We start from the raw sequence: 14,303 nt of genomic DNA, 5'->3' as shown, positions 1-14,303 counted from the left end.
TCTATGATTTGTGCTACTTTAATAAAACCAATTAATGAAGAAAAGAAGTTTGGAAGATTCGTTTTGTCATATTAGGGTGCGACGTGTGCGTAAGCTATAACTACATTTCATCCCCGAGAAGTAATGGCTATCGAAGTGGGATTTCGAGATGGTATAGAAACTGCCATTACAGTACCTCTCAAGTGTTTTGAGCTTAACTGAACTTTAAGGCACTATTCTTTTGACCAGGTTCAACCACATTGGAGGTTCATAATGGTCACCAGATTTCCATGAGGCGAGTACCTACTCCAAGCATTGTCCCCCATCCCCTTTGTCAATTATATCGATGTCACATGCATATCAATTGAAACAAGAGTGGGAGAGGACTACTGATCTACCTGACCTTCCATGAACACATCCCTTACATTACCCCTTCCTTGATTCCACTTCCATCCATCCAGGTTATTACAGTTTTCCTCACTTGGTGCTCGAGGAAATAAACACAAAAGAATCCCATGGCAAAATGATGACTCAAAATCAATCAGTACAACATAATCTAAACTATTGTTAATCTACAATATTTTAAAAAAACAGAATGATTATATTTTAAAAAGCTGGTTCAAAAGCTGTTTTCTCACTATATCCCACCATTCTTCATAATTGCAGATATAAATAGCATTCACACTAACCTTGCACAACAACAACTTCTGTTACATTTGAAATAGGAGTTGGAGCAGCTAGTGTAACTGTGGCTGGCGCTGGTATTGTTGGTGTTGTCACCACTGGTGCAGGACTGGAAGTCGTGGGATTGGGCTGGATGACGCTGACAGGTGTGCCTGTTGGTGACGTCAAGAGATGCTGGGAAGGATCTCTGTACATGCAAAGATCTATCATCCTACCAAGACCAGGGTTAGGTGGCTCAGATAATGTCAAACTTATGTATGTAGCCAGTAAGCTCTCACCTAGGCACATCCACCTGCAATACGAAAACAATATTCAGTGGCAATGTTACTTGTAAGAACAGGTATTTTAACAGTACAACGCCTCTACTTCCTTAGAAGGCTTAGGAAGTTTGGCATGTCTCCTACAACTCTCACCAACTTCTACAGATGCATTTTATCAGGATGCATCACAGCTTGGTTAGGGAATAGCTCCGTCCAAGACCGCAAAAAAATTGCAGCAAATTGTGGACGCAGCCCAGACCATCACACAAATCAACCTTCCCTCTATTGACTCCATTTATACCTCACGCTGCCTCGGCAAGGCCAGCAGCATAATCAAAGACGAGTCACACCCTGGCCACTCCCTCCTCTCCCCTTTCCCTTCAGGCAAAAGGTATACAAGTGTGAAAACGCACACCACCAGATTCTGGGGCAGTTTCTTCCCAGCTGTTATCGGGCAACTGAATCATCCTACCACAACCAGAGAGCAGCGCTGAACTACTACCTATCTCTTTGGTGACTCTAGGACTATCCTTGATCGGACTTTGCAGGCTTTACCTTGCACTAAACGTTATTCCCTTACAACGTATCTATACACTGCAAATGGATGAATTGTAATCATGTATTGTCTTTCTGCTGACTGGTTAGCATGCAACAAAAGCTTTTCACTGTACTTCGATACACGCGACAATAAACTATGTACAAAATTCTACATTACTAAAACTCTTCCCTATAACCTGTTAACTACCAAATTATTATTGTTTCCTTTATCATTGCAGTCTTCGATCCAAAATCTCCTGCTCACACATTGGTTCCTTGGTATACTGAACTAGAAAATCAACTGGAATTTGGCCTCCACACTATTACACCCAACTTGGTGAGCATCTACAAGAGTTCAACAGATGCAAAAACCTTGATAAATTTGGTCTCAAATAGCAAAAGTCAAATATCTATAAATTTATTAATAGATATTAATTAATTCAAGATATTAATTAATTGTAATTAATTTATTAGCCAAGTATGTAAAAACACAAGGAATTTGATTTGCCATACAGTCATACCAAAAAGCAACAAGCCACACAACTACATCAAAATTAACATAAACATCCACCACAGCGCACTGTGATGGAAGGTGATAACGTATTATCTTCTTCTCTCCTTTTCTCCCGCGGTCAGGGCAGTCGAACCATCCGCAGTCGGGGCGATCTATGCTCCCGCGGTCAGGACAGTCGAAGCTCCTGCGGTTGGAGCTCCCAAAGTTGATCCCTGACAAAGGGACCACCAGCTCCACGATGTTCGGCCACAGTGTGGATGGAGGTACGATACGGAAAAAGTCGAGGTCTGAATTCTGAACCACATTCCAATAATCAGTGGGCACTTGAAATCCCACTGCTTTTTTTGTTATGAACACAAGAAGAACAAAGCCCCTAAAAAATCAGAGACCTCGTGTGACCAGGATCTGATAGAATAGCAAAAAGAAGCACACTAATATAATCAGCTCTAACCTATTATTAACTGGAAGGCAAAGTGCAACTCACTATTGCAACAAAGAACATAATTCCCAACAAGGGGGGAAACGGACTGTTGTTCCAGCTCCAGCCTACAAATTACACCACAACACAGCTTATGACAAGAATAGCATGACTTTCATCGAATAAATTCAGGATTGGATTGAGGATATGGAGTAAAAATTGGGTTTAATGAGTTTCATCTATTTAATTCAGGGCCTTTCATACAGCAAAGGAATATGATCTCAATTACAGAAATCTAGGACAATGTTAATGGAGGGCATCAAAATTCAAGATGTTAACTTAGTTATGTCATGCAAAGTGGTGTCAAGATATGTTTTAATTTCTAGTTTTACAATTGCTGAATAGCAGATTATTTACTTCCCTGATGCGAATGGAATCTATACATAACACCCTTTTGCCCAAAACACATGGTAGTCAACATGATAGTTAAAACATCAGCACACAGGTTTAATGCGCACTTCACTAACAGCCTTTATTGGTTACTTACGTGAATTGAGATATTGGTTGTGCAAGCTGAAGATCTGGCTCCTCATCTTGAACTGCCAAAGCCTGTTTATTTCTGCGTAGCTCAAGAGCTTCCTCAATCACAGCGCTGGCCTCTGCTGGATCCACATCCAAAGCGTGAATAGACATATCGCTAAATACAAAAAGATAACGCAGAATATGTAACTTTCAGAGTGAAAGCTAATAACAGTAACAGCAAGTTTTTTTGCCGTATTGTGTTCCATTTTGAATTTAGATCAGTGAGGAGAAAAGCCCATCTGACTTCAATTCAACTGATAGTCCTGACTTTGGCACATTATTTTCCACATACAAGGTCTCGACATATACCTTTGCATGCTAGATGCCTTTGAGGAAAATGAGTACAATCTATAATTTTCCTTTACCTTTGTAATCTTCTCTCCCCCCAGAAATGCATCCAAACTACCCTTTAATCACATAAGACAAATCGTATTTTGATAAATCAAGGAGAAATTTGAGGGGTCACATGGCTGATACTAAGAGATTGTTCCTTCCACAACTGCCTGGTTAACATCCCTTCCCACCCAAACGACCCCCTCCCCAGGTATTTTCTCCTGCAACGGCAAGATGCAACACCTGTCCCTACAACCCCCTCCCTCAACTCCATACAAGGACCCGACAGTCCTTTCGAATGAGGCATTGGTTCACTTGCAAGTGTGCTTATATGTCTGTTAAAAGATAATAACCTACCATTTCAAGAACATACGAAAAGAATCCTTTCTCAAGCAAGGCTGTTCTTCAAAAATCTTCTCTTTCAAAACTAAGCCTTTGCTATACCGGCAGTCCTTCTCCAAAGCTTTACATATATAGTATAGACAATCTGAAATGAGAAATCAAAGAGATTTCATGTGGTTTTTTTCAAATGATGCTAAACTATCTCGAACTATCATGTGCATTTCAAAAACCATGTTAAACTTTTGCGTAGAAACATTGCATTTTTGCTTTGAATCAGGAGATTAAGGAAATTTGGCATGGCTCCAATGACTCCTATCAATTTCTACAGATGCACCATACAAAACATACTATCAGGTTGCATCAGCTTCGTTTGGGTACAGCTCCACTCAAGACTGAAAGAGATTGCAAAGAGTTGTGGATGCAGCCGAGTCCATCACTCAGAACAGACTCCCCTCCACTGGCTCCATCTACACTTCACGCTGCCTCAGGAGGGCAGCCAACATAGTCAAGGATGCCGGTCATTCCACCTTCTCCTGCTCCTGTCAGACGGAAGATACAAAAGCTTGAAAGCACATACCACCATTCTCAGCAACAGTTTCTTCCCCTCTGTTATCAGGCTTCTGAATCATTTTCCCCATAAAGCAAGGTGGTGCCAAGTCCCAATCTTCCAATTGCGCACATTGGACTTTTTCTCGGGAACTGTAATGCTACATTGCTGAACGCCATATTCTACATTCTGGCGTTTTTCCTCCTAGTTTTACCTGTTGTGCTCTTTTGTGGCTTGATTGTATTCACATATAGTATTATCTGATATAATTGGATAGCATGCAAACAAAAGCTTTTCACTTTATCTCACTACACGTGATAATAATAAACCAAAGGTAGACACAAGGTGCAGGTGTAACTCAGCGGGACAGGCAGCATCTCCGGAGAGAAGGAATGGGTGACGTTTCGCATTGAGACCCTTCTTCAGACTGATAAACCAATACCAATAGAGAAATGGATTAGGACTTCAATTAGTGTTCAACAAAGACCACAAATAACACCCGATGGTAAAAGAGCATTGTATTTCACTTTTCACTAGAATGTACTATTGTGTATGTGGGCCAAGGTTTTGACTCCAATGGATTAGGGAGTATATAACTAAAGTAGCGCAAGGACCTCTTCTCACTACACTGCCAGTGTGCAGCTCATGAAGAAATACAGGGACTCTGATCTTTAAGTTCATCATCAAACTTTCTATCCAAATGGCTCTGCGTCTACCAAACTCACGATTCCCAAACCATCAAATTCCAGCATCCTTGCATTAGCTGCTCAACAATGCACAATGCATAATTGCAATTTTTCAAACTCTTTTTCAAAATGAACACATTCCCACTATTTTGCTCCATATTACTACATGGTTTTTCTAATTTAAAAAAATTAAATACCATTCCAATTGCAAATTCTTACAAAACATTAAAAATGGAAAATAAGAAATTTACACTACATCTATATTGAACTTTGATTGGATCATACTTGCCATTCTGCATGTAGTCTTTATAAAAACAATGCAGAGATCATCATAAAAACAAGGCACAGCAGAAAGAATTTACGAGGTTGATCAGATTGGGTTTACTCTTGAGAAAAAGCCTGAGTGAAAATCTAACCTACGCTTTTAAAAATGACAATGGGTTATTATTAAACAGAGAATTTTTCCAACTGAGTAAAAAGCATTACTTGAGACCATCATTAGATGATAATTACCAGCAAATGTTATCTGTGTCCATTTTAGATTTGGATCTATTCTAATAAAATTGTGGAGATGCACTGGAATCCTGCTTAGCCAATAGATCTTGGTCCTAAAACAGTCATCCACTGATTTTGTGTGCTGCTGTGCGAGGGAGCTGGTGTAAATCTGTATCCTTCACAATGCAACAATTGCATTGTTGCAATATATCTGCAACAATGAAAACGGTGGTCTCATTGTCATGTGAAGACACAAGCGATTGCAGATGCTGGAAGCTGGTTCATTGCCACTTGGCTCAATGTGAAGCAAAGGACTGAAGTAATACACAAAAGCTGCCTGTGAGGGCTGGTGTTGGGTTGGCTAGGATGAGTAGTGTTGCCGCTCTGCACTGAGATGCTGGGCTCAAGGTGAGTGCACACCATTGCCGGGTTAGTCGCAGGCCACATTGGCTTATTACCAAGGAGAAATCTTTGAGCAGAGGAGATCTGTGTGCCGTGCCAAACAGAGGGGGGGGGGGGGGGAACAATCATTTCCATCATTTCCAACATATAAGAGAGACCATAGAATCCTGCCGTTTTTGTAGTTCAAAAGTATATTTTCTTCATAATATGTACAGTAAATACAATCGCTCGTCATATCATATCATATCATATATATACAGCCGGAAACAGGCATTTTCGGCTCACCAAGTCCGTGCCGCCCAGTGATCCCCGTACATTAACACTATCCTACACCCACTAGGGACAATTTTTACATTTACCCAGCCAATTAACCTACATACCTGTACGTCTTTGGAGTGTGGGAGGAAACCGAAGATCTCGGAGAAAACCCACGCAGGTCACGGGGAGAACGTACAAACTCCTTACAGTGCAGTACCCGTAGTCAGGATCGAACCTGAGTCTCCGGCGCTGCATTCGCTGTAAAGCAGCAACTCTACCGCTGCGCTACCGTGCCGTCATCTTTCTCTGTATTCATCATACCATCAATTCAATGCACTTTCTTACAATGCATCAACACCACTTGGTTCTGGTGATGAGGCAAACAATTTTGACAGTCTGTTCAGGAAACCATCCTATGGAATCCATCATATTGTTCTCTCGAGTGCTAGCAGGACTTTCTATACTGATCGCTGACTAATGGAAGTGGTCAGAGGTGTTTTTCTATAGCAACAAGATCCAACTGAAAGGGACACTGAGCAACAAAAAGGTTAGCCCCATCCTTCGCAACACCGAGGACTGGTAAAATCTCAGCACATAGTGACACTTGGTGTTTTCAAACTTTGGTTCTGCACACAGCTTGATGCAACCGCAGACAAATTTTGGGTATGCTTCCCCCCCCCCCCCACCCCCACCCCTCTGCTCATTGTGCGAGGCCAGTCAGAAGTACTTTAAATATCAATCTAATTGCATAAAGGACAACCGGTAAACTAAAAAATTCTACGAACTTGAGAAGTTTCAACTTACTGGTGTAATCACTAAGTGTGTATAGTACAGTGATAAGATTGTCCAGGCATGGCCAATGATCAGCATTACACTTCAGTCCTTCTTCAAAAGCATGGCGAGCCAGTGGAACTCGAATCAATTTCAATGCCACTCTTCCTATTTTATACCAGAGATTTACGTCAGTAGAATCCAACATTACAGCCTGTGTAGGAGAATCAATAGAAATAATGATAGGCAAGTTCAACAATAGAAATGCTGAAGTACCCACAAATGAGCAGTTAAACTGCTCGGTAGATGAATCTTTATCAAATTGGTAGGAATATCATCCCATCGAGGAAAACGGTCTGGTCCAAATGGAGTGCCAACATGTTGCAGTTCCACACCACTCCTATAAAATATTCTGCTCAGAAAGCAGACATGAAAAATATTGCACATGCAGCAGAGCACATGGGGAGAAGAAAGGAAGAGAAGGAGAATGCATGGGGTCTCTAGCAGAGCAGGTGTAAAGAGCAGTATAAATGATATTACACTTGTGAGGGCCCTTACTATAAATTGAAGGTAGCATCACAATTGGCACTGAGGGGCTGTGAGAATGTTTTTTGGAAAGCAGGCACCAAAGCAGTCAAGATAGTTGGCAAAAAGAAATTGAACCACCATCAATTTACTTTTGGCAATGTCAAAAAAGTTTGTTTCGCATTTGAATCAATTTCCTCACACTTATAGATTTTTTTGCATTATTAAGTTTTGTTCTTTACCTCAAGATAAAATTCCATTGCTGTACTCGGGTCATCCTTTTGGGATGCCAAACTGGCCAAGTTTTTATAGGTAGAATACTTCAGCATTAATCCTGGATGCTTTAAACCTTCATTCTCATCACCTGATAGAACAGCCTAAGGGAACAAATTAGGATAACATTAGAATGTGTACTTTCCATCAAAGTATGCATCTACAATAGATGACCAGTAGCAAGTAGCCAGATGACTTGTTATACCAAACTCTCACTAGCTCACAACAAAAGCCGATTCATTAGCGGGCTTGGCTTAATAATATCTACTGATCTCTGCAATGGACAAAAACTGATGTAGAGTCAATGGAAGAGATATGAGGAGAGGCAGTATTCATTCTCCATGATGGTGCCCAAGTAACAGGCTCTCGGTCCCACAAGGTGAATCTATTACCACTGGGGGAAGACGGCAGCAGCAGCAGGCAGAGAAAAGGGGCACTGTTAATGAGTGGGCTGGGGCTCATCTCCCGCACCCTCAGAGGCATTCTGGGTGGTCAGAGGTCAGCTGCGGGGGCACAGAGGATGAACAGTGGCTGTGTGAGGTGATGTCTGGCGTGTTTGTGGGTCGAAGTACCCAGATCGTTGTGCTGGAATGGGCCGTTGGAGGCCCTGAAGCATCCTAGGGCTCGATTAGATCAGGCACAGCACCAAGTGGTCAAGTGCACGGATTGGATGCAGCCTGCAATGGCTCAAAGCAGTGGAGATGCAGTAGAAGGATTCAATAATATTGCCTGACGAGGCCAACCCTGCAACTTCAACCCAGTGCCAACACCAGAACAAAGGGTCTTTATGCCCAAGTTAAGACTCTTAACATTTTAAACATCTTCGAACTTGAAGGATATAAGATGGCGCCGGAAATGTAGCAACTCGTGCACTGCGTAAGTGTAATCTACTATACCTACACTCTTGTACTGGAGTATGATTGTGCCTATGTATAGCAAGGTTTTTTTTCTGAACTGCATGCAAGAAAGAAATGTTATTGTATCTAGGTACATGCGACAATAAAGTATAATTGAAATCCTGTACAGATACCACCATGACCTTATTCATCATTGCGTGGGATGTTAATTTGACCAAACTCAATGTACTACCAAAACACTATTAGCACATCTCCTGTCCCACCAGAAGTTCCTATATCCTTGACCACTGCTACACAACCATCAAAGATACCTACCGCTCCATCCCAGTCTGCATTTTGGAAAATCTGACATGACTGTGCTCCTATTCCCCGTTTACAATTAGAAACTGAAGCGTGAGGGACTGGTACGCAAGGTCATAAAGTGTTAGTCTAAGGAAACAGATGAGATCCTTCGCGACTGCTTTGAGTGGGTGAATAGGTCCATATTCAATGACTCTGCAGCCAACCTAAATGACTATGCCACTGCTGTAACTGACTTTATCAGTAAGTCTGCGGAGGAATGCGTGCCAAAGAAGTCAACCCGAATGTTCTCCAACCAGAAATCATGGTTCAGGCTAAAAGGCTGACAAGCAGGACCTCCAGTTTAGTGTTCTCAGGATTACACCCAGTGCCATGTACTGGTCAGGATAGGAACACGAAGACAGGACAGATAAATGTATGGCTGAGGGGTTAAGGCAGTGGGCAGGGATTCAGATTTTAGGACCATTGGGATGTCTACTGAGACAAAGGTGACCTGCAGAAGAGAGATGGGTTGGACCTGAACAGGAGGGGAACCAATATCCTGGCAGGCCTGGCAGGCAGGATCGCTGATGCTACACAGGTGGGTTTAAACCAGATTGGCAGGGGGTGGGATCCAATGCAGGACTGGGCCATGCGAGAGGCTGGAAGTCAGTATGGGTGGTGATGAAAGAAACTTCAGTGAACAGAATAGGCAGGATCACACCAGGGAGCGGGGAAGGACTTGGAATGAACTGCATCTATTTTTAATGCGAAAGGCCTGATGGTTAAGGCAGACGGACTCAGGGCGTGAATAAGTATATGCGACTGGGATTTGCAGCCATTATTGAAACCTGGCTAAGAGAGGGACATGACTGGCAGCTTAATGTTCTCTTAAAAAGATAGGGAAGAGGTAGAAGGGGAAGGGGTGTTGATTTATTGATCAGTGAGAATGTCATGGCAGTGGTCTGAGATAATATTACCGATGTTAGTCCAGTGAGGCAACGTGGTTGGAGCTGAGAAATAAAAAAGGGGATGATCACCTTGCGGGCAGTGTACTGGAAACCCAAATAGTCAATAGAAATTAGAAGAGCAAATATGCCAGAAGATTGCAAGCAGCTGCATGACTAATAGGGTTGTCATAGTAGGGGATTTTAACTTTCCCAATGTAGATTGTCCTAGTGCAAAAGGTTCATACTGTCAAATGTGTTCATGAATGTTTCCTCTGGCAATATGTAGAGGGCCCTACATGGGAGAGGGCAAAGCTTGATCTATTCTGTGAAAATTGCAAAGAGTCAGTGACTGATTTGATTATGGGTGAGCCTTTAGGACCAGTGATCACGGTTCTATTAGCTTTAATAATACAGTTATGAATGAAGACAAGGTGGGCTCGCGAAGTATAATTCTGAACTGTGGCAACACCAATTTTGATGGCATTAGACAGGAACTCACAAATTGATTGGAGTAGGTTGTTAGCAGGCAAAGGAACATCTGAAAAGTGGGATGCCTTTAAAAGTGTGATGACTAAAGTTCAGGGCATGCATGTTTCTGTTAGAGTTAAGGGCAAGGCAGGTTGGCACAAGGAAGCTTGTATAACAAGAGAAATTGAGATTCTGGCCAAGACTAAGGAAGCATGGAGCAGGTAAAGCTAAGGAGGCATGGAGCAGGAATCTGATTGAGATTTTTGAAGATGTAACCAAAAAGGTTGATGAGGGCAGAGCTGTAGACGTTGCCTATATGGATTGCAACAAGGCATTTGATAAGGATCCTCATGGTATGTTGTTCTGGAAGATTAGATTGTCTAGGATTCAGGGAGAGCCAACCTACTGGATAGAAAATTGGCTTCATGGAAGGAAGCAGAGGGTGATGGTGGAAGGCTATTTTGCAGACTGGAGGCCTATGACTAGTGGTGTGCCTCACAGATCGATGCTGGGCCCATTGTACTTTGCAGTTTATGCCGACAAATTGGATGAGAATGTACAAATTTGTAGCTGACACAAAAGTAGGTGGTATTATAGATAGCAAGTCAAGTCAAGTCAATTTTATTTGTATAGCACATTTAAAAACAACCCACAATGACCAAAGTGCTGTACATCAGTTCAGATCAGCAAAGATGGCTATGAAATTTTACGGCTGGATCTAGATCAGTTGGGCAAGTGGGCGTTAGTAAATCTTTTTTGTGCCTTTCTAAAGCCTTAAATTCTTTTCTTAAGTGTAATGTGCAGAACCGGAGACGATACTCCAATGGAGCCCAACCAGCTTTTGCTTTTAAAATAAAATGTCATCACAACTTCGTACCTCTTGCCTTTTCATTCTCATTTCTAAAACCCAGGACCTCAAATATATATATTTACCATTTTCAAAAGTCAAGAGTGTTTAATTGTCATATGCACTGGGAACAGAACAATTGCATTCTAATTTGCTGTAGCTTTACAGGCATATTAACAGAAAACAACAAATGTACAATAAATGATCAGTTATATCAGGTACACCATAATAGTAAAAGCTAGAGTACATAGTACAATCTTCTACAAAATCCATAGTAGTTCATTGCTGAAGTAGGGTTCAAGTTAAGCTTGTGCAGTGTGGTTCAAGAGCCAGATGGATGATAAGAAGCAGTTCTTGAACCTGAAGATAAAGGTTCTCTGACTTCAGTATCTGCTTGCTGATGGTAGAAGTGAGGTAAGAGTGTGGCCAGGGTGGTGTGAATCTTTGATATTTTCTGCCTTCTTGAGGCAGCATTTCCTGTAGATGCTTCAATGGTGGGTTGGTCAATACCCATGATGGTCAGGGAATATTCACCACTTTCTGCAGCCTTCTTTATTCTTGGGCATTCAAGTTACCAAGCCAGGCTGTGATGCAACCAGTTAGGATGCTCTCCACCGTACATCTGTATGTTCAATAAGAGGATTCAACGACATGCCAAATCTACTCAATCATCTGAGAAAGTAGAGGCGTTGATGAGCTTTCATTGTGATTACATCAATGTACTAGTCCCAGGACAGAGATGTGCATGCCCAGAGGCTTAAAGCTGTTGATTATCTCCATGAATCCATCTGTCTGATGAAGACAGATTCATGGATCCTCGGCTTTCCCTTCATGAAATCAACAATCATGTCTTTGGTGTTGCTAATGTTGAGCGCACGATGGTTATTTTGGCACCATATCAGATTATCAATACCCCTCCTGCACTCTGACTCACCGTTACCCAATATTCATCCAATAACAGTGATATCGTCATCTGATGTTAAAATTGTGTTGAAGCAATGTCTAGCTACACGGTCATGGTTATAGAGAGAATAGAGCAGGTGAAAATGAGCATGCAGCCTTCAGGTGTCCCTGTGCTATTGGTCAGTAAGGAGGGAGTGTTGTTGCCAATTCGTAGTGTTTAAGGTCTGCCTCAATTAACTAATTCAACTAACTATCCATATGTACCTCCCAAATTGTTCCTGTGCCCCTTTTACAATTGTGTTCTCTAGTTCATATCGTCTCTACTCATCCTTCCTCGCAAAATGCAACACTTCACATTTCTCAGCATTAAAAGTTTCATGCCCTCTGTAAAGTTGGAAGTTGCATCTTGGACCTCCTAATCCAAATCAATAATATACACCGAGAAAAACTATAGTCCTAGTATGAATCCCAGGGGAACTGTCGTGCATACTTTCCTCTAGTCTGGAAAAGTGTTTAACTACCAAGGTATTTAACCAATTTTCTACCCATGTTGTTATAATCTCTTCTAACTCCTGGCATTCTATCAAATGTACTTTGGAAGTCCATATCATATCATATCATATCATATATATACAGCCGGAAACAGGCCTTTTCGGCCCACCAAGTCCATGCCGCCCAGTGATCCCCGTACATTAACACTATCCTACACCCACTAGGGACAATTTTTACATTTACCCAGCCAATTAACCTATCTATCGTTTCCCTCATCGATTCCTCCTACTACGTTTTCAAAAATTTGACATTATTCACCATGAATAAATGGGTTCCTCTCGTCAATTCATTCTTGTCCAAGTGACTGTTAATTTTGATTCTTATTATTGTTTTGAGAACTTGCCATGACAAAGCAAAACTGGTAAGTGTATAATTATTTGTTTTATCCCTTTTTTTCAGCAAAGGTGTAACTTTTGCACCTGTCCAGTCCTAAGCCACTACCAAAAACCTAGCGATGTTTGGAACAGAATCATATCCAACTATCAATCCTGTGACCTGCCTCTTGTTCCGATATGGCTGAACCACCCACATTGCTCAGATCATTGCTCTGATTACTCTGCACCTCACCTCTGTTCAGAATCAAATACACCATGCCCTGGATTGTTTTAGTCTACTTTGCCTGACAGTCAATCACTTCCTCCCCACCTGTACTCAAGCTGCAGAGTAGCCTCTTGGAACATGCTATTGATAACAGTATTCAGCTTTATGGATGAGCTGCAGTAACTGCTGTTCAAGCTCCAGCTGATACAACTTCCTGAACCTTTGGTTGTCCTCTATGGCTTCAAGACTCTTTGTCATGCCTTTTTCTTGGATTGAAGCACTAAACAAAGTAAAACAGCACCTATTTCCCCCTGCTCAAAATCTCAAGTTTTGTACGCTGTTAAGAAGTACTTCATGTACTCGCTAAAGCTTCTATCTGTACAAGATGAAAATCCACAAACCTAAATCAGTTCTTACTGACAGTAATTATCAATAACCAGCATTCGCTGGCCATTAATTCACTGGACAACTGTCCCAAGCAAACAGCTTGTTTACTATTGACTAATACCTTGAAAGAAACACAATCAAAGTTAAATGCTGAGTTCAAAATTTAACTTAACTCAGTAAAAATGTCAATTGCTAAAATCCTTAAAATTTCCCATCAATAAAATCCTTAGTTTATTACTCCATAATATTGATTATAATACTCCATAATCCATAAATCTGGGTTCTTTCCTGCTTCCTTATTATGGATATTAAACCACTGGTTTGTGCAATTACATTTAAAATTAGACATAGTGAAATAATTTCAGTTATTAAATTTGTATCCAATTGCTGATTCTGATTATGACTGAGCATAAGATGGTATGGTACGAGGAGTTTTTAAAAGTCAGAGTGCATGTTTGTCTGGACACAACTTAAAAGAATAGTGCAACAAAAAAAAACTAAATCAGTAATCAATAATAAATTCAATCCACTAAAAAATCTAAGGAACACAAACAATCGAAGAACATGCATCAATGGAATACACAAAAAAACACTAAAAAGAAATACTTGCAAAGGAATCAAAATTAATTTCCATTCATGATTTAAAAAATGACTGGTGCAGCACTAAAAGGACACTTTTCGAATTCACCTAGCCTTACAAAATAGTTCTTAAATATTTTTTTATTAATTACAAATACATTGCAATGGGATCCTTCTAATAGTTTTCTAATGCTTACCTCTTTCAACAGCTGAGTATTCAATAGCTCATGGTAAGCCTTTGTAGATTCTTCATAGCGATCATGTTTTTGTAAATCTAATGCTTTGTGGTACAGAGAAAATGCTTCTGCTTCCTATATTGATTTAAAAAAACACTG

The 14,303-nt window shown here is 41.0% G+C and overlaps 1 protein-coding gene across 4 annotated transcripts in view; it reads right to left on the bottom strand.

Annotated features, from left to right (window-relative positions):
• cabin1 (calcineurin binding protein 1) overlaps positions 1 to 14,303 on the bottom strand; it is a 220,037-nt gene that overhangs the window by 194,285 nt on the left and 11,449 nt on the right. For 3 of the 4 annotated variants that reach the window (XM_078421329.1, XM_078421331.1, XM_078421330.1), the window contains exons 3-8: positions 14,166 to 14,279; positions 7,576 to 7,710; positions 6,842 to 7,022; positions 3,665 to 3,794; positions 2,940 to 3,089; positions 669 to 955 (exon numbers count right to left, since the gene is read on the bottom strand). In XM_078421329.1, coding sequence (XP_078277455.1) covers positions 669 to 955; positions 2,940 to 3,089; positions 3,665 to 3,794; positions 6,842 to 7,022; positions 7,576 to 7,710; positions 14,166 to 14,279 — 997 coding nt within the window. Of the gene's footprint in view, positions 1 to 668; positions 956 to 2,939; positions 3,090 to 3,664; positions 3,795 to 6,841; positions 7,023 to 7,575; positions 7,711 to 14,165; positions 14,282 to 14,303 lie in introns of those variants that run through there. The other variant, XM_078421332.1, reaches the window with a different exon arrangement.

Source organism: Rhinoraja longicauda, chromosome 25, assembly GCF_053455715.1.
Source record: "Rhinoraja longicauda isolate Sanriku21f chromosome 25, sRhiLon1.1, whole genome shotgun sequence".
Taxonomy (NCBI): domain Eukaryota; kingdom Metazoa; phylum Chordata; class Chondrichthyes; order Rajiformes; family Arhynchobatidae; genus Rhinoraja; species Rhinoraja longicauda.
Note: the sequence above shows the minus strand (reverse complement) of the source record. Positions and strands in the feature narration are given on the sequence as shown.